Source organism: Elephas maximus, chromosome 4 (genome assembly GCF_024166365.1).
Source record: "Elephas maximus indicus isolate mEleMax1 chromosome 4, mEleMax1 primary haplotype, whole genome shotgun sequence".
NCBI classification, from domain to species: domain Eukaryota; kingdom Metazoa; phylum Chordata; class Mammalia; order Proboscidea; family Elephantidae; genus Elephas; species Elephas maximus.
Window position 1 is genome coordinate 174962063 of NC_064822.1, and position 24340 is coordinate 174986402.

General features: G+C 40.1%; 1 protein-coding gene across 1 annotated transcript in view; it reads left to right on the forward strand.

The window, feature by feature from the left end:
- PWP1 (PWP1 homolog, endonuclein) overlaps nt 1–24107 on the forward strand; it is a 42536-nt gene extending 18429 nt beyond the window's left edge. Inside the window, exons 9-15 of the mRNA XM_049884277.1 lie at nt 14129–14225; nt 14928–14989; nt 16460–16571; nt 19372–19462; nt 19561–19682; nt 21054–21159; nt 22102–24107. Of these exons, the coding sequence (XP_049740234.1) occupies nt 14129–14225; nt 14928–14989; nt 16460–16571; nt 19372–19462; nt 19561–19682; nt 21054–21159; nt 22102–22211 (700 nt within the window). The 3' untranslated portion in view covers nt 22212–24107. The remainder of the gene's footprint in view (nt 1–14128; nt 14226–14927; nt 14990–16459; nt 16572–19371; nt 19463–19560; nt 19683–21053; nt 21160–22101) is intronic.
- The last annotated feature ends 233 nt before the right edge of the window (nt 24108–24340 follow it).

The window sequence follows — 24340 nt, forward strand, 5'->3', positions numbered from 1 at the left end:
TCCCTTTCTTAAAGCCACCCACTTGTGGTGTTTCTGTTACAGCAGCACTAGAAAACTACGACAAGTAGAAAAAGCTAACTTGATCTGAACAAACAAGATCCTCCTAAGAGACTGCGCATGTATCACTGAAATTTGAGTTACGTGACCGAGATTTGTTGGTATAATGGACGGAACTTCCTTGAGGAAAAAATTTAATATCTAAAAGTGGGCCCATTAACGTTTTATTTTAACGATATATTGGTTTTCTCAACAAGAACGTTACTGTCACTAATGACTCGATTCTGTGTTGAGCTGTTTTAAAGCTAGATGTTGAGCTCTCAGTTTTAGAAACTCTCTTATATTTAGAAAGGAGAAAAGAGGGGCAACTAACATTCCTCATGGGCCTACAACATGCCAGGCACTTGGCATAACAACCCTTTGAGATCGATCATATCATTCTCATTGGCAGGCAAGGAGATCGAAACATGAAGGAATTGTGTGACTTACTTTTAAGTCTCATGTAGTTAGTGGCAAGGCCAAGAATCTGTTTCCGGTTTTCTGAACTCTAAAACCTGTGTTCTGTTATAGAACAAAATCGTCAGCTCTTGATTTTTGAGAACATATAATTTTGTTTCTCTAATAACATTTTTTAGAAAGTTCATTGAATATAATTCATATATCATAAAATTTACCCTTTTAAAGTACACAGTTCAGTGGTTTTTCGTACATTCACAGATTCGTACAACCATCACCACTGTCTTAGTTATCCAGGGCTGCCATAACAGAAATCCCACAAGTGGACAGCTTTAACACACAGAAGGTTGTCTTCTGACTGTCTAGTAGGATAGAAGTCTGAATTCAAGGTGCCAGCTCCAGGGGAAGGCTTTCTGTCTCTTTTTGCTGTGGAGGAAGGTCCCTGTCATCAATCTTCCCTTGGTCTAGGAGCTTCTCTGCACAGGACCCCCAGGTCCAAAGGATGCACTCTGCTCTTGGCACTGCTTTTTTGGTGGTATGAGGTCTCCCTGTCTCTCTGCTTTCTTCTCTCTTTTATCAGAGATTGGCTTAAGACACAACCTAATCTTATAGATTTGAGTCCTGCCTCATTAACATAACTGCCACTAATCCCACCTCATCGACATCATAGAGGTAGGATTTACAACACATAGGAAAATCACATCGGATGACAAAATGGTGGACAGTCACACAATACTGGGAATCATGGACTTGCTAAGTTGACACTTTTTTGGGGGGTCGGGGGGACACAATTCACTCCATAACAATCACTGTCTAATTTCAGAGCATTTTCATCTCCCCAAAGAAGAAACCCCATACCTATTTACAGTCACTTCTCATTCCCTCTTCCCCTAGCCCCTGGCAGTCACTACTCTTTTTGTCTCTGGATTTGCCTAGTCTAGACATTTCCTATAAATGGAATTATACAATATGTGATTATTTATGACTGGCTTCTTTAACTTAGTATAATGTTCTCAGGGTTCCTCCTTGTTATAGCATGTATCAGTACATCATTCCTTTTTATCACTGAAAAATATTCCATTGTATGGATATACCACGTTTTGTATATCCATTCAGCAGTCGGTAGGTATTTGGGTTGTTTTCACTTTTTGGCTATTATGAATAATGCTGCTTTAAACATTTGTGTACAAGTTTTTCTATGAATATATGTTTTCATTTCTCTTGGTTATATACCTGGGAGTGAAATTGCTAGGTCCTGTGTTACTTGCTGTACCATTTTACATTTGCACAAGCAATGGATGAGGGTTCCAGTTTCTCCATTCTCACCAACACTTGTTATTGCTGTCTTTTTAATTATAGCCATCTAAAAAAAAAAAAAAAAAAAATTTTTTTTTTTTTTTAGTGGGTATGAAGTGGTATCCCATTATGGGTTTGATTTTCATTTCCCTAATGACTAATGATGTTGAACATCTTTTCCTGTGCATATTGGCTGTTTGTATATCTTCTTTGGAGAACTGTCTATCCTTCTTTGCCCCATTTTTTAACTGGGTTATTTCTCTTTTTGTTATCAAGTTGTAAAAGTTCATCATATATTTTAGATACAAGTTCCTTATCCGATAACATGATTTATAAATATTTTGTGTCATTCTGCCAGTTGTCGTTTTACTATCTTGATGGTATTGTTTGCAGCACAAAAGCATTTCATGTTGATGAAATCCAGTTTATTTTTGTTGTTGCTTGTGCTTTTGGTGGTGTTTCTAAGAAACCGTTGCCTAACCCAAGGTCACAAAGGTTTACACCTGTTTTCTTCTAAGAGTTTTATAGTTTTAGTTCTTACATTTAGGTTTGTGATCCATTTTGAGTTTGGAGGGTTTTTTTGAGGGGGGGTATGGTGTAAGTCAACTCAACAGTAACAGGTTTGGTTTTGGTTTTGGTTTATGGTATGAGGTGTAGGGGTCCAGTTTCATTCTTTTGCACGAGGGCTGGCAGAGCCAACATGGTGCTACAGACAGAAGCACCATGCCGTCCCTCTGCAGCAAAGACCTGTAAAACAGGTACAAATGTCAGTCTTGGAACCATAAGCAATAAATGAAGGAATAAAGAACTCAATCAAGCACCAAATGGAACAGGAAACTGAAAAAAAACAGAGAACAAGGAGAGCTATGGTGTAGAGGTCCCCTACCAGCTAACATGGCCGGATTCACCATCTTGGACTCTCAAATACGATGGCGAGATTAGGACATTTGCAGATAAACAGAAATTAACAGAATATGTGAAAACCAAACCAGACTTACAAGAATTACTAAAGGAAATTCTTTGGTTAAAGAACGAGCAACATCAGACAACAGCCTGAATCTAGGATGCAGGACAGCATCAGCCAGATACCAACCTCAGTCATGAATTCTCAAGGATAAAACAAAACTAAAAGATTTACAACAGGGAACCAGAGAGGTCAATCTGTAATTGACAACTATGTCAGAACAATAAAAGAGGGAATAAACAGTGTGGGTATAGAACTTTCAAATGGAGAGGAAGTCAAGGTGATACCAAGTAGTAAAAGACTGGTTTAAACTTAGGAAGATAGGGGTAAATTTCAAGGTAACCACAAAGAAAGTTAACAAACCTACTCATCAAAATAAAGAAGAATGACTGCCCTGACAGGGAACACAACAGAGAACCCTTGAGGGAGCAGGAGAGCAGTGGGATGTAGACCTCAAATTCTCCTAAAAAGACCAGATTTAATGGTCTGACTGACCCGGTCCCCAGACCTTCTGTTAGCCCAAGACAGGAACCATACCCAAAGCCAACTCTTCAGACAGGGATTGGACTGGACTATGGAATAGAAAATGATACTGGTAAAGAGTGAGCTTCTTGGCTCAAGTAGAGACATGAGACTATGTGGGCATCTCCTGTCTGGAGGGGAGATGAGAGGGCAAAGGGGGTCAGAACCTGGCCAGATGGACACAAAAATAGAGAGTGGAGGGAAGGAGTGTGTTGTCTCATTAAGGGGAGAGCAACTAGGAGTATATAGCAAGGTGTATATAAATTTTTGTATGAGAGACTGACTTGGTTTGTAAACTTTCACTTAAAGCACAATAAAAATTAAAAAAAAAAAAACAGATGAATGAGGAGCATGAGAGTGATTTTACCAGTCAACCACTAAACTTCAAAATCATTCTTCTGGCTCTAGTAGAAGCAAAGGTGTAGTGGCGGTGGAGATATGGTGGGGAGTATATGGATAAAGAAGTCGTAATTGAGATTGGGATCTCTGCTGGAAGAATGTCTGTGATTCTCTGATAGAACCCAAATGCTCTAAATTCCAAGAAAAGACAAAAATGACTACTCTTTGAACATGAACGTTCCACAAGTAAATTCACCAAGAGCTTAGAATGTACTTCTGGTAGCAACAGGCAGTACTCTAGAACTGTTCTCCAGAGAATTTTAATGCTCTTTATAAGCCAAACTATGACGAAAACAGGAAATTTGAAAAACAGATTTCCCAAAGTTCCCACTGTATTATTCTTTTTAACAATTCTTTGGACACATATGCCGTTAGCTGTCCATCCTATTAGTAACAGTGCATCCCTCCTGCAGATTCATTAACTCTGAAACAATATACCATAAAAGAAAAAAGATTTACATGAAAGACAGCTGGAGCTGGTTGCCAGGGGAACTGACTATGTTCCAGACACATTCCACATTAGAAGGATAAACTTCTGGGTAGCCAGGGCTGTTGAAGGTGCCTTCAGCCATGTGGAAGGTCCCACCGCAAGCTAGTAAAAAGGAAAATAAAATAAGCGCCAGAGCCAAGATTGACTACAAGACACCATAAGATAAAGGAGAAAGAATGCTAGATGAACTGTTATCAGCCTCAGACGATATCTATCCCCACATTACATCAGAAAAGTAATACTCCATGCTGTATGTGAGAAGCAGCAGCTCTCGGTGACTGATCAGAAGGAATCTCTGCAGTGTCTTTCTCAAGGCCCTTTCTCTCTGTGAACTCTAATGTTTAGTAATAAAAGACTTGTTTTAATCAGTTAAAAAAAAATAAGAAAAACAAAGCCTCAGTAAACATAAAATCTACAAAAACAAAAGAAATGAAAAAAAGTCCACAAACAAAAGGAATTCACAGAAGAGTAAGAAGAACAAAGAAAATGTCAGCACTAATGGAAAAAAAAAAAAACTACAAAACGACAGCAGTAAACTCATATCTATCAGTAATCACACTGAACATAAATGGCTTAAATGCACCCATAAAGAGACAAAGAGTGACAGAATGGATAAAATAAAAAAAACAGAACCCATTAATATGCTGTCTGTAAGAGAAACATCTTAGAAACAAAGACATAAATGTATTAAAAATCACGGATGGACTGAGGCCAAGATGGCTGACTAGGTAGACGCTACCTCGGATCCCTCTTGCAACAAAGACTCGGAAAAACAAGTGAATCGATCACATACATGACAACCTACACGAACCCTGAACAACAAACACAGATTTAAAGAGTTGACCTGAGTGACAGAGACAGAGAACGAACAACTACGGGGAAGCAGCGACTGTTTTCGGAGCCTGGAGCCAGCGTCCCAGTCAGGTAGCCTTGGCGCCGGGCTTAGGACTGGGCACAGGGGAGCTGAACAAAACATCCTGTCACGGTGCAAACACGGGGCACAGCCCTACCCCCCTGAACTGACCCCGGGACGGGGCCCAGCCGGTCCGCACAGGCGACGGGAGAAGTCCCCGGGAGGCAGTGACTGATTTTGGAGCCGGAAGTGCAGTGTCCTAGCCGGGGAACCTTGGCGCGGGGCTTTGGACTGGCAGCGGAGGAACTGACCGCGGCTTCTGCGGACCTGACCCTCTGGGGCAATCTCTACCCAGCCAGCACACATAGGCGACACGCCCCTCGGGAATCTCAGATAAAATAGTCATGCCAAGCAAGATAAGCAACTTTGGCTATATTCCGGGGTGCTACTCTCTCCTGTTTTTCTGAACCCTCCCCTCCCCTTCCCAGGTGGCTTCATTAACATTGGAATTTCCTGAGCCAAAGGGAGAATGGCTCCGGCTCCGTGGCTTTTCTTTCCCCCCCTTTTTTTTTTTGGTCTTTTCCTAACCCATTCTATCGGCCTGAGAGAAGCAACCACAAAAAACCCAGGGACCAAAAATCCTTCCCTAATTGGACTAAAAACACAGAACCAGCTCCAGCCAAGCATATGTGATCCGTATCTCGGGCTTTCATCCCTACAGGGAACAAGGTGGCTATTATAATGCAAAGGCATTTCTGATAGGGATCTGACTGCATTTTTTTTTTAGTAGATTTACTGGAAAAACAAATTTCCCAGGTATGATATCTCTGCTTATTCAACAGAGCCCTAACTGACCCACAACAGGGAACTGAGGGCTGAAGCTCCCCCCAGACCACCTAGCCTCTTGCCTTAGGGGTCTAAGGACGGTGACACCTACCAGTCTGTAGAGGTACTTGCACTGGGGGCCTAAGGTACAGCTGCAGAGCCCTCCCACCAAGGAGCTTTAGGAATAGAGACACACCTACCTCACTGACACTTGGGGGAAGCCTGTCAGCATCCTGCACCCCCTGGAGTGTGAACCCCAGCTGCTAATAGAATCTGGTGCACACAACTATCACCACTACTTCTCAAGGTGGATAGGTGATAGGGTGCAGCACACACTTGATGACCGAAAATCAGATTCTACTCAAGAATAGTGAATAGACTCAGGCATATATATCTGGCAACAGCCCAAACCAGCTGATAATAGGTCATAGGTAAGTCAAGGGCTACAACGATCAAGACAGCACAATCTAGTAGCCCATCCACGTATATTGAAAGAAAACAAAACAAGATAAGACTCAGCAAATATAGAATAAACCACTACAGTATCTTAGTGATGGCTCGGAGACAGCAGTCGATATCAAACCACATAAAAAAGCAGACCATGACAGCTTCTACAACCCCCCACACAAAAGAATCACAATCTTTCCCAAATGAAGATACAATCCTGGAATTATCAGATACAGAATATGAAAAACTAATTTACAGAATGCTTCAAGACATCAGGGATGAGCTCAGAAATGAAATAAGGCAAATTGCAGAAAAAGCCAAGGAACGCACTGATAAAACAGTTGAAGAACTCAAAAAGATTATTCAAGAACATAGTGGAAAAATTAATAAGTTGCAAGAATCCATAGAGAGACAGCATGCAGAAATCCAAAAGATTAACAATAAAATTACAGAATTAGACAACGCAATAGGAAGTCAGAGGAGCAGACTCGAGCAATTAGAATGCAGAGTGGGAAATCTGGAGGACCAGGGAATTAACACCAACATAGCTGAAAAAAAATCAGATAAAAGAATTTAAAAAAATGAAGAAACCCTAAGAATCATGTGGGACTCTATCAAGAAGGATAACTTGCATGTGATTGGAGTCCCAGAACAGGGAGGGAGGACAGAAAACACAGAGAGAATAGTTGAAGATCTGCTGACAGAACACTTCCCTGACATCATGAAAGACGAAAGGATATCTATCCAGGATGCTCATCGAACCCCATTTAAGATTGATCCAAAAAGAAAAACACCAAGACATATTATCATCAAACTTGACAAAACCAAAGATAAAGAGAAAATTTTAAAAGCAGCCAGGGATAAAACAAAGGTCTCCTACAAAGGAGAATCAATAAGAATAAGTTCAGACTACTCAGCAGAAACCATGCAGGCAAGAAGGCAATGGGATGACATATACAGAGCACTGAAGGAGAAAAACTGCCAGCCAAGGATCATATATCCAGCAAAACTCTCTCTGAAATATGAAGGCGAAATTAAGATATTTACAGATAAACACAAGCTTTAGAGAATTTGCAAAAACCAAACCAAAGCTACAAGAAATACTAAAGGAAATTGTTTGGTCAGAAAACCAATAATATCAGATACCAGCACAACACAAGGTCACAGAACAGAACATCTGATATCAACTCAAATAGGGAAATCACAAAAACAAGTTAAGATTAATAAAAAAAAAAAAAAATGCTCAAAACAGGGAATCATTGAAGTCAATATGTAAAAGATGACGAAAATCAAAAAGAGGGACTAAATACAGGTGGCATAGAACTGCCATATGGAGAGGGATACAAGGCAATGTAGGACAATACAAGTTAGGTTTTTACTTAGAAAAATAGGGGTAAATATTAAGGTAACCACAAAGAGGTATAACAACTCCATAACTCAAAATAAAAACCAAGAAAAACATAACGACTCAGCAAACAAAGTCAAATACTATGAAAATGAGGATCTCACAATTTACAAAGAAAAATGTCTCAGCACAAAAAAGTAAGTGGAAAAATGAAATTGCCAACAACACACATAAAAAGGCATCAAAATGACAACACTAAACACTTACTTATCTATAATTACATTGAATGTAAATGGACTAAATGCACCAATAAAGAGACAGAGAGTCTCAAACTGGATAAAGAAACACGATCCGTCTATATGCTGCCTACAAGAGACACACCTTAGACTTAGAGACACAAACAAACTAAAACTCAAAGGATGGAAAAAAATATATCAAGCAAACAATAAGCAAAAAAGAAGAGGAGTGGCAATATTAATTTCTGACAAAATAGACTTTAAACTTAAATCCACCACAAAGGATAAAGAAGGACACTACATAATGATAAAAGGGACAATTGACCAGGAAGATATAACCATATTAAATATTTATGCACCCAATGACAGGGCTGCAAGATACATAAATCAAATTTTAACAGAACTGAAAAGTGAGATAGACACCTCCACAATTATAGTAGGAGACTTCAACACACCACTTTCGGAGAAGGACAGGACATCCAGTAAGAAGCTCAATAGAGACACGGAAGACCTAATTACAACAATCAACCAACTTGACCTCATTGACTTATACAGAACTCTCCACCCAACTGCTGCAAAGTATACTTTTTTTTCTAGCACACATGGAACATTCTCTAGAATAGACCACATACTACGTCATAAAACAAACCTTTGCAGAATCCAAAACATCGAAATATTACAAAGCATCTTCTCAGACCACAAGGCCATAAAAGTGGAAATCAGTAACAGAAAAATTAGGGAAAAGAAATCAAATACTTGGAAACTGAACAATGCCCTCCTGAAAAGAGACTGGGTTATAGAAGACATTAAGGAGGGAATAAGTAAATTCATAGAATGCAACGAGAATGAAAATACTTCCTATCAAAACCTCTGGGACACAGCAAAAGCAGCGCTCAGAGGCCAATTTATATCGATAAATGCACACATACATAAAGAAGAGAGAGCCAAAATCAGAGAACTGTCCCTACAACTTGAACAAATAGAAAGTGAGCAACAAAAGAATCCATCAGGCACCAGAAGAAAACAAATAATAAAAATTAGAGCTGAACTAAATGAATTAGAGAACAGAAAAACAATTGAAAGAATTAACAAAGCCAAAAGCTGGTTCTTCGAAAAAATTGATAAACCATTGGCTAGACTGACTAAAGAAATACAGGAAAGGAAATAAATAACCCAAATAAGAAACGAGAAGGGCCACATCACAACAGACCCAACTGAAATTAAAAGAATCATATCAGATTATTACGAAAAATTGTACTCTAACAAATTTGCAAACTTAGAAGAAATGGATGAATTCCTGGAAAAACACTACCCACCTAAACTAACACAATCCGAAGTAGAACAACTAAATAGACCCATAACAAAAAAAGAGATTGAAACGGTAATCAAAAAACTCCCAATACAAAAAAAGCCCTGGCCCAGATGGCTATACTGCAGAGTTCTACCAAACTTTCAGAGAAGAGTTAACACCACTACTACTAAAGGTATTTCAAAGCATAGAAAATGATGGAATACTACCCAACTCATTCTATGAAGCCACCATCTCCCTGATATCAAAACCAGGTAAAGACATCACAAAAAAAGAAAATTACAGACCTATATCCCTCATGAACATAGATGCAAAAATCCTCAACAAAATTCTAGCCAGTAGAATTCCACAACATATCAAAACAATAATCCACCACAACCAAGTGGGATTTATACCAGGTATGCAAGGCTGGTTTAATATTAGAAAAACCATTAATGTAATCCACCATATAAATAAAACAAAAGACAAAAACCACATGATCTTATCAGTTGATGCAGAAAAGGCATTTGACAAAGTCCAACACCCGTTTATGATAAAAACTCTCAGCAAAATAGGAATTGAAGGAAAATTCCTCAACATAATAAAGGGCATCTATACAAAGCCAACAGCCAATATCACTCTAAATGGAGAGAACCTGAAAGCATTTCCCTGGAGAACGGGAACCAGACAAGGATGCCCTTTATCACCGCTCTTATTCAACATTGTGCTAGAAGTCCTAGCCAGAGCAATTAGGCTAGACAAAGAAATAAAGGGCATCCGGATTGGCAAGGAGGAAGTAAAATTATCTCTATTTGCAGATGACATGATCTTATACACAGAAAACCCTAAGGAATCCTCCAGAAAACTACTGAAACTAATAGAAGAGTTTGGCAGAGTCTCAGGTTATAAGATAAACATACAAAAATCACTTGGATTCCTCTACACCAACAAAAAGAACATCGAAGAGGAAATAACCAAATCAATACCATTCACAGTAGCCCCCAAGAAGATAAAATACTTAGGAATAAATCTTACCAAAGATGTAAAAGACCTATACAAAGAAAACTACAAAGCACTACTACAAGAAATTCAAAAGGACATACTTAAGTGGAAAAACATACCTTGCTCATGGATAGGAAGACTTAACATAGTAAAAATGTCTATTCTACCAAAAGCCATCTATACATACGATGCACTTCCGATCCAAATTCCAATGTCATTTTTTAATGTGATAGAGAAACAAATCACCAGCTTCATATGGAAGGGAAAGAAGCCTCGGATAAGCAAAGCATTACTGAAAAAGAAGAAGAAAGTGGGAGGCCTCATTCTACCTGATTTCAGAACCTATTATACCGCCACAGTACTCAAAACAGCCTGGTACTGGTACAACAACAGACATATAGGCCAGTGGAACAGAATTGAGAACCCAGATATAAATCCATCCACATATGAGCATCTGATATTTGACAAAGGCCCAGTGTCAGTTAATTGGGGAAAAGATAGTCTTTTTAACAAATGGTGCTGGCATAACTGGATATCCATTTGCAAAAAAATGAAACAGGACCCATACCTCACACCATGCACAAAAACTAACTCCAAGTGGATCAAAGATCTAAACATAAAGACTAAAACGATAAAGATCATGGAAGAAAAAATAGGGATAACCTTAGGAGCCCTAATACAAGGCATAAACAGAATACAAAACATCACCAAAAATGACGAAGAGAAACCCGATAACTGGGAGCTCCTAAAAATCAAACACCTATGCTCATCTAAAGACTTCACCAAAAGAGTAGAAAGACCACCTACAGACTGGGAAAGAATTTTCAGCTATGACATCTCCGACCAGCACCTGATCTCTAAAACCTATATGATTCTGTCAAAACTCAACCACAAAAAGACAAACAACCCAATCAAGAAGTGGGCAAAGGATATGAACACACACTTCACTAAAGAAGATATTCAGGCAGCTAACAGATACATGAGAAAATGCTCTCGATCATGAGCCATTAGAGAAATGCAAATTAAAACTACGATGAGATTCCGTCTCACTCCAACAAGGCTGGCATTAATCCAAAAAACACAAAATAATAAATGTTGGAGAGGCTGCGGAGAGATTGGAACTCTTGTACACTGCTGGTGGGAATGTAAAATGGTACAACCACTTTGGAAATCTATCTGGCGTTATCTTAAACATTTAGAAATAGAACTACCATACAACCCGGAAATCCCACTCCTCAGAATGTACCCTAGAGAAATAAGAGCCTTCACACAAACAGATATATGTACACCCGTGTTTATTGCAGCTCTGTTTACAATAGCAAAAAGCTGGAAGCAACCAAGATGTCCATCAACGGATGAATGGTTAAATTGTGGTATATTCACGCAATGGAATACTACGCATCGATAAAGAACAGTGACGAATCTGTGAAACATTTCATAACATGGAGGAACCTGGAAGGCATTATGCTGAGCGAAATTAGTCAGAGGCAAAAGGACAAATATTGTATAAGACCACTATTATAAGATCTTGAGAAATAGTATAAACTGAGAAGAACACATACTTTTGTGGTTACGAGGCGGGGAGGGAGGGAGGGTGGGAGAGGGTTTTTTACTGATTAACTAGTAGATAAGAACTGCTTTAGGTGAAGGGAAGGACAATACTCAATACATGGAAGGTCAGCTCAACTGGACTGGACCAAAAGCAAAGAAGTTTCCGGGATAAACTGAATGCTTCAAAGGTCAGCGGAGCAAGGACAGGGATTTGGGGACCATGGTTTAAGGGGACTTCTAAGTCAATTGGCAAAATAATTCTATTATGAAAATATTCTGCATCCCACTTTGAAATGTGGCGTCTGGGGTCTTAAATGCTAACAAGCGGCCATCTGAGATGCATCAATTGGTCTCAACCCACCTGGATCAAAGGAGAATGAAGAACACCAAGGTCACACGATAACTATGAGCCCAAGAGACAGAAAGGGCCACATGAACCAGAGACCTACATCATCCTCAGACCAGAAGAACTAGTTGGTGCCCAGCCACAATCAATGACTGCCCTGACAGGGAGCACAACAGAGAACCCCTGAGGGAGCAGGAGATCAGTGGGATGCAGACCCCAAATTCTCACAAAAAGACCATACTTAATGGTCTGACTGAGACTAGAGGAATCCCGGCGGTCATGGTCCCCAAACCTTCTGTTGGCCCAGGACAGGAACCATTCCTGAAGACAACTCATCAGACATGAAAGGGACTGGACAGTGGGTAGGAGAGAGATGCTGATGAAGAGTGAGCTAATTATATCAGGTGGACACTTGAGACTGTGTTAGCATCTCCTGTCTGGAGTGGGGATGGAAGGATAGAGAGGGTTGGAAGTTGGCAAAATTGTCACAAAAGGAGAGACTGGAAGGGCTGACTCATTAGGGGGAGAGCAAGTGGGAGTACGGAGTAAGGTGTATATAAACTTATATGTGACAGACTGACTTGATTTGTAAACGTTCACTTGAAGCTCAATAAAAGTTAATAAAAAAAAAAAAATCACGGATGGAATACAATATATCAAGCGAACAACAACCAAAAAAGAGCAGGAATAGCAATACTAGCCTTAGATAAAAGAGACTTTAAAACAAAGTCCACGATAAAAGACAAGGAAGGACATGATGTAATGATTAAAGAGACAATGTACCGTGAGGACGTAACCATAATATCTGTGTATCCAGGGCTTCAAAACACATAAACTCTTACAGCACTGAAGAGAGAAATTTGACAGTTCCACAATAATAGTAGGAGACTCAACACACCACTCTCGGTAAAGGACAGAACATGTAGAAAGAAACTCAGCAAAGATGCAGACAGTCTAAAGGCCACAATCAACCAACTTGACCTCATAGACATACATAGAACACTCCACCCAACAGCTGCAAAGTACATATTCTTTTCCAACACACATGGAATTTTGTCCAGAATAGACCACGTCCTAGGCCACAAAGCAACCCTCAACAAAATCCAAAACATTGAGATAATTACAAAGCATCTTCTCTGATCTCAGTGCCATAAAAGTAGAAATTAATAACAAGGAAATAAAATCAAATACATAGAAATTGAATAACACTTTTCTTAAAAACCACTGGGTAACAGAAGAAATCAAAGATGGAATAAAAAATTTCCTAGAATCAAAAAAGAATAAAAACACATAATACCAAAACCTCTGGGACACAGCAAAGACAGTGCTCAGAGGTCAGTTTATAGCAATAGACACATCAAAAAAGGAGAAAAGGACTCATGTCACAAAACGATAGGTGTATAAATTTTTGTGTGAGAAATTAATTTGAGCTGTAAACTTTTCACCTGAAGCACAATAAATAATAAGAGGAAAGAGACAAAATTGTTCTTTTACATGGGGATATTCGGTCAACCCTGAAACATTTGTTGAAAAGACTATTCTTTTCCCCATTGAACACTGAATTGTTTTGGAACCCTTGGTGAAAATCAGCTGATCATAAATGTGAGTATTTATTTCTGGGCTTCCAGCTCTATTCCACTGATCCGTGTCTATCCTTAATGACAGTACCACACTGTTGTGATTACCGTAGCTTTGTAGTAAGTTTTTAAATTGGGAAATTGTGAGTTCTCCAACTTTGCTCTTCTTTTTCAAGATTATTGTGGCCATTCTGGGTTCCTTGCTTTTCCATGTGAATTTTAGGACCAGCTTATCAACAGGGATTGGTTGAATCTGTAGATCAATTTGTAAATCAGTCTTTAAATGGCAGTATCTCCATCTTAACAATGTTAAGTCTTTCCATCCATGAACATAGGATATATCTCTATTTATTTAGAATTTCTTTAACTATTTTCAAAAATATTTTATAGTTTTTAGGATGCAGGTCTTGCATTTTTGTAAAATTTATTTCTAAGTATTTTATTCTGTTTGATGCTGTTGTAAATGGAATTAATTTCTTACATTTAATGCTCTCGATTTTTAAAAGGTTACCTGATGTTTCTTCCCTTTCTCAGAAATGTGCTGGCAAGTGCATCTGCCGACAACACTGTAATTCTGTGGGATATGTCCTTGGGGAAACCAGCAGCTAGCCTCGCTGTACATACAGACAAGGTATGGTCCGTTTGTGGACAGAGGGAACTCTAAAAGGTCTGGGACAGATAACTGGCTAAAAATAGTCCCAAACATGGCTTTTTCTGGTTTACAGAGTGCTTTCACATGTTATCTTATTGAATCTTCACACTTCTTCATGTATGATAGGTATAATACCCATCTTAGAGAAGCAGAAATGGGTGCAGGGAGGCAAAGTGACTAGGAACTTCAGTGCCCTGTAACATGTTTACAGAGGTTCCAAAAAAGGGACAGTGCTGTCTGTCACCAAACAAGGTGGAAGAGTTCAGCAGATTCCATAACTGCAGAATTCCTCGGGGATCTAACGTGCAGATGCACAGATGGGCCTCCGGGAGCACGTGGAGTGGCCCGGTGTATTATGACCACCCCCCTGACCTCTTAACCCCAGCACTTCCTGTTTTCTTCTGAATATCTTTGAACACTTAAGGGACATAAGTATTCTGCCAAACCCAGTTCAGGAAATGCTATATGAGGGAAATGTCTTTTATGTATCAGCTTTTATTTGGGAGTAGGGTTTGTCTTTTTGATTATGCAGTACTGACATTTATGTTTCTTTAAATAGTACTGAATGTCAAAGGGAAAGGTTGTGGAAACACTGCCACATTGGTGCTAGCCAGACTTCAGGTAGTGTTACCAAAGCCAGACAGACACGCATATCTGCTCATTTGTGTTTCCTCCCTTTAGGTCCAGACTCTGCAGTTTCATCCATTTGAAGCACAGACCCTGATTTCTGGATCATACGATAAGTAATAAAGCACCTCAGAGATCATTGCTGCTCTGTTTTCACCAGGGCTTCGAACCTGTCCGCTCTACTTCGTGACTGTTGAGAATTCACATTTCTAACAAGTTCCCAGACGATGCTAATACTGCTGATTTGGGACCAATTCTGAGAACCACTGGTAGAGGGGTGGCTCTCAAATTTTATTATACATAAAAATCACCTCAGGATCTTGTTAAAATGTAGATTCTGAATCAGTGTATGTCGGGGTGGAAATGCAAATTCTCAGCAGGGGTTCAAACCGGAACAAACCAGTTCAGATCCCTGGTTTTTACCCCCTTGAACTAATTCAGAGATTATCGCTTGATGCTGAGACCGGATAGATTACTGAGGTGCGCCTACATTAGTAGTACTTGTTTTCCCATTTCAGTTCTGCTTTCAGTCTGCAAGGGCATGAGATTCTGTCATAATAATTATAGGAATTAGCAGCTACTTTTTTTAGAGGGTGTCTGACTTAGCTATTCCTGTGAAACTAACCACCTCAAAATTCAATGTTTACAATAATAAACATTTCTTAGGCTTCTTTGAGGTTCTGCTAATGTAGGCTGGATTCAGCTGGTGGCTCTGCTAATCTTGGTTTATCTAGCCTGAGCCAGGGAGACTTGGCTTCTCTCGTGTTTCTCCTCCTCCTGGGAGTGGTGGACTGACCCACACATGCTCTCCTCATAGCAAGGTCGGAACACAAGCAGAAAGTCCAAGGCCTCTTGAGGCCAAGGCTGAGAATTAGTACGCTTCTGCCTAGTTCTCTTGGACAAAACAGGTCACGTGGGTGGAATAATGTACCCTATTTGATGTGAGGAGTAAAGGGAAGGAGTCCCAAGTCACCTGACACAGCCTCCCATACAGGGAGAGGTGAAGAATGGGGACCGCTGTGGCCGTCAGCCCTGGGGCTTACCAGCATGCATGTGCTCCTGTTTACAGATTGGGGTTAAGTTGGGAAGGCGAGCTAGTAGAAGCAGAAACCACTTCACAGTCTTTATTTTGATTCCCTATTCTTTCGAAGACTCATGTTTATAGTTTTTTGTTGTGATTAATTAGAAAATTTCAAAAGTGTGTCCCTCAGTTCTCCCAACATACAAGAACCTGGTTGTGGAGGGTAAGAGTGACTAAGATAGGAGGTACCTACCTGGCTCCGAACACCACCTGGGAAGAGGAAATTAGAAATTGTCCTGGACTTTTGTGAATAGAGGATTCAACCTGGAGAAGCTCAAAGCTCCTTGTGACATCCAGAGCCACCAGTGCCTTCAACAGACAGGTCCAGAGTCAACCAATTTGTGAAACTCAATTCACTTTTTCTACTTTATTTTAGAAGCTTAAGACAAATGTTATAAATAATTAAATCTTGACTTCACAATATTATTTTAGTTTCATTTGAATAAACTAAAACATACAGGAGAATTGGGCTCTTGAACCTGTAACTTTGCCTCACTCTGTCCAGGTCAGTGGCTTTGTATGACTGCCGAAGTCCCAATGAAAGCCATCGAATGTGGCGATTCAGTGGCCAGATTGAGAGAGTGACTTGGAATCACTTTTCGCCCTGTCACTTTTTGGTAAGTATGCATGTTACTGTTTTGCCTTTCCAGGTCACTAACAACTTGCTTTCTTTAATTCCATTGTAGAGACGCTGTGAAAAGCTTTTTCGGTATTAACTGTGTAAAATATTTGGGGTTCAGGGTTAAAAATAATAAATAAGGTTTCTCTAACAAAAGAATAGTAGATCATCCACCAGAAAATAATAAATCATCGATCAAAATAGTGAACATGTCAACAAGGATTTTGCTCATTTCCAATCATTCTGTCATGTACCACATTTTATTTTACTTATTGCTTTTGATAATTTTATTACAGTGTTTTTTTTTTTTTTTTTTTAACTATTAAGCACGCTTTGCTTTTTTATGGTTAAATCAGTCCAACAAGATTATTCTCGCTTTTTCAATGGTGCTGTAGCGATGAAAATGCTAGCCTACTTAATTGGCAGCACTGCCTCGCAGATGGGAGAAAGTCTTTCTATAAATGCCGTAATGTTTGTGGTAAGACAGTTTTTCCATGTAGCGTCCCAGAGATTCCACTGACATTTCAATTCATGGAAAAATAAAATCCCAACTTTCATCCAGAAGAAAAGAGTAGTTACAGAGATTGTAATACGTCCATATTATTTCCTAAGTTTTTTGAAGTGAATATGTATTGCTTTGTAAAGGAAAGTTTTTGTTTTTTTAAAGTGGCTTTCTTTAAAGAAGTGGACAGGTTTCTGAAGTAATGATTCTGAGAACATGTGAGCTCAGCTATCTGCACCCATAGTAGAGAAGCCTGCTGTTCTCAGCCAGGCCGCCTTAAGCCAGATTCCATCTTAAAAGTACCAGGCAGGAAAGGCATTATGCTGAGCAAAATTAGTCAGAGGCAAAAGGACAAATATTTTATAAGACCACTATTATAAGATCTTGAGAAATAGTATAAACTGAGAAGAACACATACTTTTGTGGTTACGAGGGAGGGTGGGAGAGGGTTATTTACTGATTAGTTAGTAGATAAGAACTACTTTAGGTGAAGGGAAGGACAATACTCAATACACGGAAGGTCAGCTCAACTGGACTGGACCAAAAGCAAAGAAGTTTCCGGGATAAACTGAATGCTTCAAAGGTCAGCGGAGCAAGGGCGGGGGTTTGGGACTATGGCTTAAGGGGACTTCTAAGTCAATTGGCAAAATAATTCTATTATGAAAACATTCTGCATCCCACTTTGAAATGTGGCGTCTGGGGTCTTAAATGCTAACAAGCGGCCATCTAAGTTGCATCAATTGGTCTCAACCCACCTGGATCAAAGGAGAATGAAGAACACCAAGGCCAAACGATAACTATGAGCCCAAGAGACAGGAAGGGCCACATGAACCAGAGACTTACATCATCCTGAGACCAGAAGAACTAGATGGTGCTCAGCCACAACCGATGACTGCCCTGACAGGGAGCACAACAGAGAACCCCTGAGGGAGCAGGAGATCAGTGGGATGCAGACCCCAAATTCTCACAAAAAGACCATACTTAATGGTCTGACTGAGACTAGAGGAATCCCGGCGGTCATGGTCCCCAAACCTTCTGTTGGCCCAGGACAGGAACCATTCCCGAAGACAACTCATCAGACATGGAAGGGACAGGACAATGGGTAGGAGAGAGATGATGATGAAGAGTGAGCTACTTGTATCAGATGGACACTTGAGACTGTGTTGGCATCTCCTGTCTGGAGAGGAAATGGGAGGGTAGAGGGGGTTAGAAACTGGCAAAATTGTCACAAAAGGAGAGACTGGAAGGGCTGACTCATTAGGGGGAGAGTAAGTGGGAGAAGGGAGTAAGGTGTATATAAGCTTATATGTGACAGACTGACTTGATTTGTAAACGTTCACTTAAAGCTCAATAAAAACTATTATAAAAAAAAAGTACCAGGCATGAATTTCCAGTCTGTTGGAATGTTGTACTTTGGATCTCAACAGTCAGACACGCATCTCCTGAGGTTATTTGCTGATAAATTGTCATTGACACTAAAATCACAAATATTTAGGGAAATGGGAAGTGATCAAGATGAAATTGTTCACCTCCTTCCCTCCAGTCTCAGGATGAGACCTCCCTCCTCTTCTGTTTTTGGTCTCCTCCCCAGCCTGACCTTCAAGACTGCTGCACTCCATTGATTGTCCTGTCTTTCTGCCTTTCTCCTGAATGGGTTCTCGCCCTCAGCCCGGGTACAGGCTGGACTCTCTTTTTCCATCCTTGACTCTTTCTTGTCTCTTTCTTCCTTCATTTCCTCTCGCTTGGTTGAAAATGTAAGAGCCAGCTGTGATCTGCCTTTTGCTCTTCATCTGAGTGAATCTCTCTGCCACAACATTGACAATGTCGATCCTTTCTTTTTTCAGAAGCTCTGTTTCCTCGGGTTCCCTGGCATTCTCCTTTATTCCCTCCTCCCTCTCTGACTCTTACTTCTCTGGGCTCCTCCTCAGCCTGTGCTCTAACTAGCCGTGCTCGCCAGGCCTCTGTCCTCACCCACTCTTTGAATCCTACACTCCCAGGGCTTATCCTCTCCGCTCGTGTGGACGTAACTGCGACCTCGGTGCTTCTGCATCCCGAACCCCACCCATACCACTCAGTATAGGCTTCACCCTCCCCTCCAACTGCCTGATGGACTTACCAGCAGAATAGTCCAAGTCAGCATATTCAAAAGTAGATTCTTTATGTCCACGTTAATTTTTAATAAACTCCACAGGCTAGTCAGATACATAGCCAGTTTGCACTGTGCTTTAGATGATCTACCCAGTGTTAAATTTTTTCGTCATGTAACATGATCTCATCCATCTTTTTCTCTTTCCAGGCCAGTACAGATGACGGCTTTGTATATAATTTGGATGCACGTTCAGATAAGCCAATTTTTACACTCAATGCACACAATGATGAGATCTCTGGTGAGCAGGAATGTATTTCTTTGTTTCTGTTACCTCGTGATAAAGCAGATCTATATTTCAAAATGGTAGCCTCTAAACTAATCTTATCATCCTTACAGGTCTTGATCTAAGCAGTCAGATCAAGGGCTGTCTTGTGACTGCTTCTGCAGACAAGTATGTGAAGATTTGGGACATATTAGGAGATAGGCCAAGTCTAGTTCACTCTAGGGACATGAAAATGGTAAGAATTTGCCTGAGGCTATGTGTTTCCTATTTATTCTCTTTCTGACCTGTATTGCCTGTCTTTCTCTAGGAGTCATTGCATTAAAGAATCTGAATTTGTTGGGGAAGTTTATTTTGAGCTCGGTCAAATTAGCTAGAAGTTTTATGTCTGGTTTTGTGACTCGGACAGTCTCGGGGGGAATCAACGGCTACCTGGTTCCTTTTACAGCTAACGTGATTAACAGTTGCTTGGTGTTAAGGGCAAGAACATAATAAGCCCAAGAAGAATGGGAGAGGGTCTTCTAGGCCACAAATATGGTGGCCATTTTTCTTGACCCTAAAATTAGGACTGTCCCAGGAAATCTTGAACCTTTAGGGTGCCATAACTATTGAGGTCAATTTATCTCTCTCTGTACATAACTAGTGCTGACTCCATTAAAATTGAGTACTATATAGTAGCAAAACAATTGGAAATAACCTGAATTCATTCAGTAAATATTTATTGAGCACCTACTGTGTGACAGGCACTAGTTGAACACTAGGGGATTAGTTATGTAAATTAGATTACAAACCAAGTAGAACACTGCAGCTGTTAAGAATTATATTTATGGAAAGACAGGTTATAGAAACCATTTTTATAGAACTATCATATGCCTGTTTTTTATATGTGAAAATCTAGAAGATTGTATCCCAAAACAAATATTGGTTAGTTATCTTTAAGTAATTTTTATGTTTTTTTATTGTTCATGTTTCCTATAATTATTTCCTAAGGAGCCCTGGTGGCACTGTGGTTATGCATTCAACTGCTACCAAAAGTTTGGCAGTTTGAACCCACCCAGCAGCTGCAAGGGAGAAAGACCTGGCGATCTGCTTCCATAAAGATTATACCCTAAAAAACCCTGTGGGGCAGTTCTACTCTGTCACATGGGTTGCTATGAGTCGGAATTGACTCTACAGCGCCCAACAACAAAATATGGATTATCTAGTGTTAAAATTGTAGGAAAAAAAACTAAAAGTTTAAAAAATTACTTAATAGTGACCTCTGGTATGACCATCATTGTTAGAGAGGGGAACTAAATCTTCTAGGACTATGTTGCAGATCCAGCTATTAGGAAATTCCAATGGGATGATAATGAAGATGAGAGACCCAAGTAGTCGTACGTGCTCACAGAATGGCCATCATGCTAAACTTGTTCTGCTTCGTATTGTAGAAACATCCCTTCTGACTCAGCTGTGAGCTAGCTTGGCGGTGGGCTTGAAAAGAGATACTGTTGAGTTGGTTTAGAGTAAACGTTCAAACTATAGGTTTTTACACACAAGAGTAGGGATCTAGACATTAAGGCTCTCAGGAAAAATTGAAATCACTGACTTTATGCTCTTTTTCACCCAGGGTGTTCTCTTTTGTTCCTCATGTTGCCCTGATTTGCCATTTGTTTATGCCTTTGGAGGTCAGAAAGAAGGGCTTCGGGTCTGGGACATAAGTACAGTCTCCTCAGGTAAGACTCCTTAGTTTCCCACTTTTCCTGAGTGAGCTTTGTAAGGGCAACCACAGAGCGTGTGACTCAACTCCAGTAGGTAGGTGCAGAGGTAGGCAGTGCCTGTCCTGTAACGTAATCCATTTAGGAAATAGCATCAGGCGTAATTTGGAAATTTTCATGTTCATAAGTGAATTTGTCTTCAGACTTAAATAGTTCATTTTTTAAAAATATCTATTTATAGTGGAGTTTAAATCTTAAAATCAAAAGATTTTTATGGGAATGTTGGAAGGAAATACAGCATGGTCTGGAAAGAACAATCCTCCCCTTCCCAGTTACCAGTGTGAATAAATCTGTCTTTTCTCAACTACTTTCTGACAAATCCCAGTTTCCTGAAGGGGCCACTCCTCCTTTCCTGCAAACTTGCCTGCTGCTTATTTATTACTTTGAGGTAGTCTGGTGTGGCCTTTAAATCCGGAGGATGTATCCCCGCTCTCTGATTCCTGAATCCTCTCTCCTGTGTGGAAGAAGGATCCTGAGATTTCTCTCTGATTTGTATACATCCGAAAGGTCCTAAATCCAAAAAGTTCTGTGGTGGTCTTGATACAGAGAAAGGTGAGAGAAAATGGGAAACAGGTAGAACAAGGGAAGGACAGTCAGTGATATAGGGGATGGAACGTCTGTTATCAAAGAGGATTAGACAGATCCAGGACTAGGCAAAGAGTAAAGTACCAAAAAAAAAAAAAGTAGACTGTTTTAAAACATGGTTAACTTCATTCAGAACATTAACTTGGACTTCTGAGTTGGTTACTTATTTTCCCGTTTAAAAGCTGCTTATATATTTTCATAAACAAAATTTCTACCCCAGGGTAGAGAATCTCATTTTATATTTTGTTGTCTTTTTATACTACAGACTTTTAATTTCCTGATCTGAAGTTTCTTAATTATTTATTCGTATTTTAGTAAATGAAGCATTTGGAAGACGAGAGAGGCTTGTTCTCGGCAATGCAAGAAGCTCGTCTATTAGCGGCCCTTTTGGGAGCAGGAGCTCAGACATACCAATGGAGTCTTAATGAAGATAATACAATTTCCTGTTTTGTGTACCTTAACTCAGAGTTTTTTTAAAAAGCTGGCCCCGAAATTTTCCATGTTTAGCCACCACTATACAGAGTGACCATGAAACAAAATCCATTTCCTACTAGCCTCAGCAAGGACCATGGCAGCCGAACAGATCGAGCCGGTCTTTGTGTTTGCCTTTAAAACCTGTGCTATGTAGAGCTCCTGTTGCATTGGAAATGGATAATAAAAAGGTTTTTAAACAATAATCCCTTAAATATGCCATCTGTCACAGGTAGTCTAGGTTTGTAAAATAGATAGTAATTTATAGAAGTTGAAAAGGAGAAAATTCTCAGAGTTTGGTGATAAAAGTGATATGCCTTTCTTTTCTCTGCATGATATTGAGTGTTATCAAAGAGAAGCGGCAAACTGCCCATTCCTTCATCACAAGGACTGAATGCCTCTTCTGCGCCTAGTGCTTAGATAGGTGCCTGTTCAGTGTGACTAAGAAAAGTCTCTGCTCTTGGCCTAACGAGGGAAGTCCCAAGTATAGATTAAATCTTCGTATTAAATGTGAATTTTAGCAGGCATATTAGTTTATAAGAGCAAACCCCAGCTTTATCGAGTGGAAGAGCTATCAATTCGTGAACCATTATATGTCCCTAGACTTCAGTCACTTTGGTGTGAGTGCTGGAATGTCATCCCAGAGCAGACAGTGGCATAAAGCTGCAGCAGCTTGGAGTCCCCAGAGTTTCTCTCTCTGGAAAGAACAGATTGAAGGGTAGAGTAGCTATTTGTTCATTTGTTTTTGATTTGGCTTTTAATTAGATATCAAAACAAGTCCAAATCACTAAAACTTAATGACAGCTAGAGGGAGAATTCTGATAGATAGTAACTGAGTGTAGTTAATTTTCTCTCAAATTTAATGCTGTTGAAAATAGCTCTAAAAATGCATCTTTTCTGGCCTTCCAGTTCTGAGGACTCAGTTATGTATAAAAAGTAAAGAACTTTCACTGTTTTAATGTAGATACGTGGATCTGTCTAAACATATGTAAAATAAACAAGAATTCATATTTAGTACATACCAAAACTTAAAAATGGTAAAATAGGATCAACACTTCTATTGCCAGCTTACAAGTACTAGGTCCACTGAGTGCTGAGCGGAGGGATCGGTTCAGAGCCAAGAGCACAGGCCTCCGAAGCTACTGGCTAGAGTGGATCTGGCACCGGGACCAGAGGAGTGCTGGCTTGGGCTTGCAGTTACTGCTGAAACCCAGCACAAGCAGTGGGGTCCCCTCTGCTTCCTACCATATGAATGTCCTGTTCTTACGTGTGGACAGATCTGAGCCCGAGTATTTGTGGCCTAGAGGGAATGCCTGTCTGGCGTGGAGAGTGGAGGAACATGATGCAGCATTACTTTCCTCACTGACAGTTACTGATAGGTATTTCCACTAGGTAGGTAGCACTTGGAAATGCTGTGGGTCATCATGTCTGCTGGAGCAAAAAACATAACTTTTTAAAAAGTCTTCCCAGGCGTGAGTAAGCTTCAGCCAGTTATATCCTGGTATTCAAATCCACTGAGGCCAACTGTTTTATAAAGCAGAATGTCAGCTTATATGGGGTGGGTTAGGGAGTATTATAAAGTTGTAACATTACCTCAGTATTTCAGGACAACTCCAACTACATGTACTGAAGTTCTTTTCAATAAAAGTGATGTGTTAAATGCTGCTTTTTTCTGATCTTTTCAAGACAATAAACCAATAGAGTAGGAAGAAAAATACTATCAGAACAGACATGCAGATTTGAGTTAAAAAATACTCATACCTCCCTTTCTAGCTTGTATATTAGCTTGTACTCCTCTGCCAGTGAAAACAAAATGCACGCACCATCTATCTGAAGTCATCGGAGAGCTTCCTTGGCAGCTTGGGCAAAGGTTGTGGAAGAAAGAAGGCACCGAGAAGTGACTCTTAACACTCTGCTGGTTTTCCTCTCAGGCAGCTGCCGATTCTTAAGCTGTGCAAGGTGAGAAACTGAAAGAACAGCTGAAGGGTGCAGCGGAGCATCCAGCAGTCTCCCAGTACTGCCAAACAACACTGAACCTCAGGACCACAAGGAGGGGAGGGGTCTCTAAAAACACCCCAGGTTC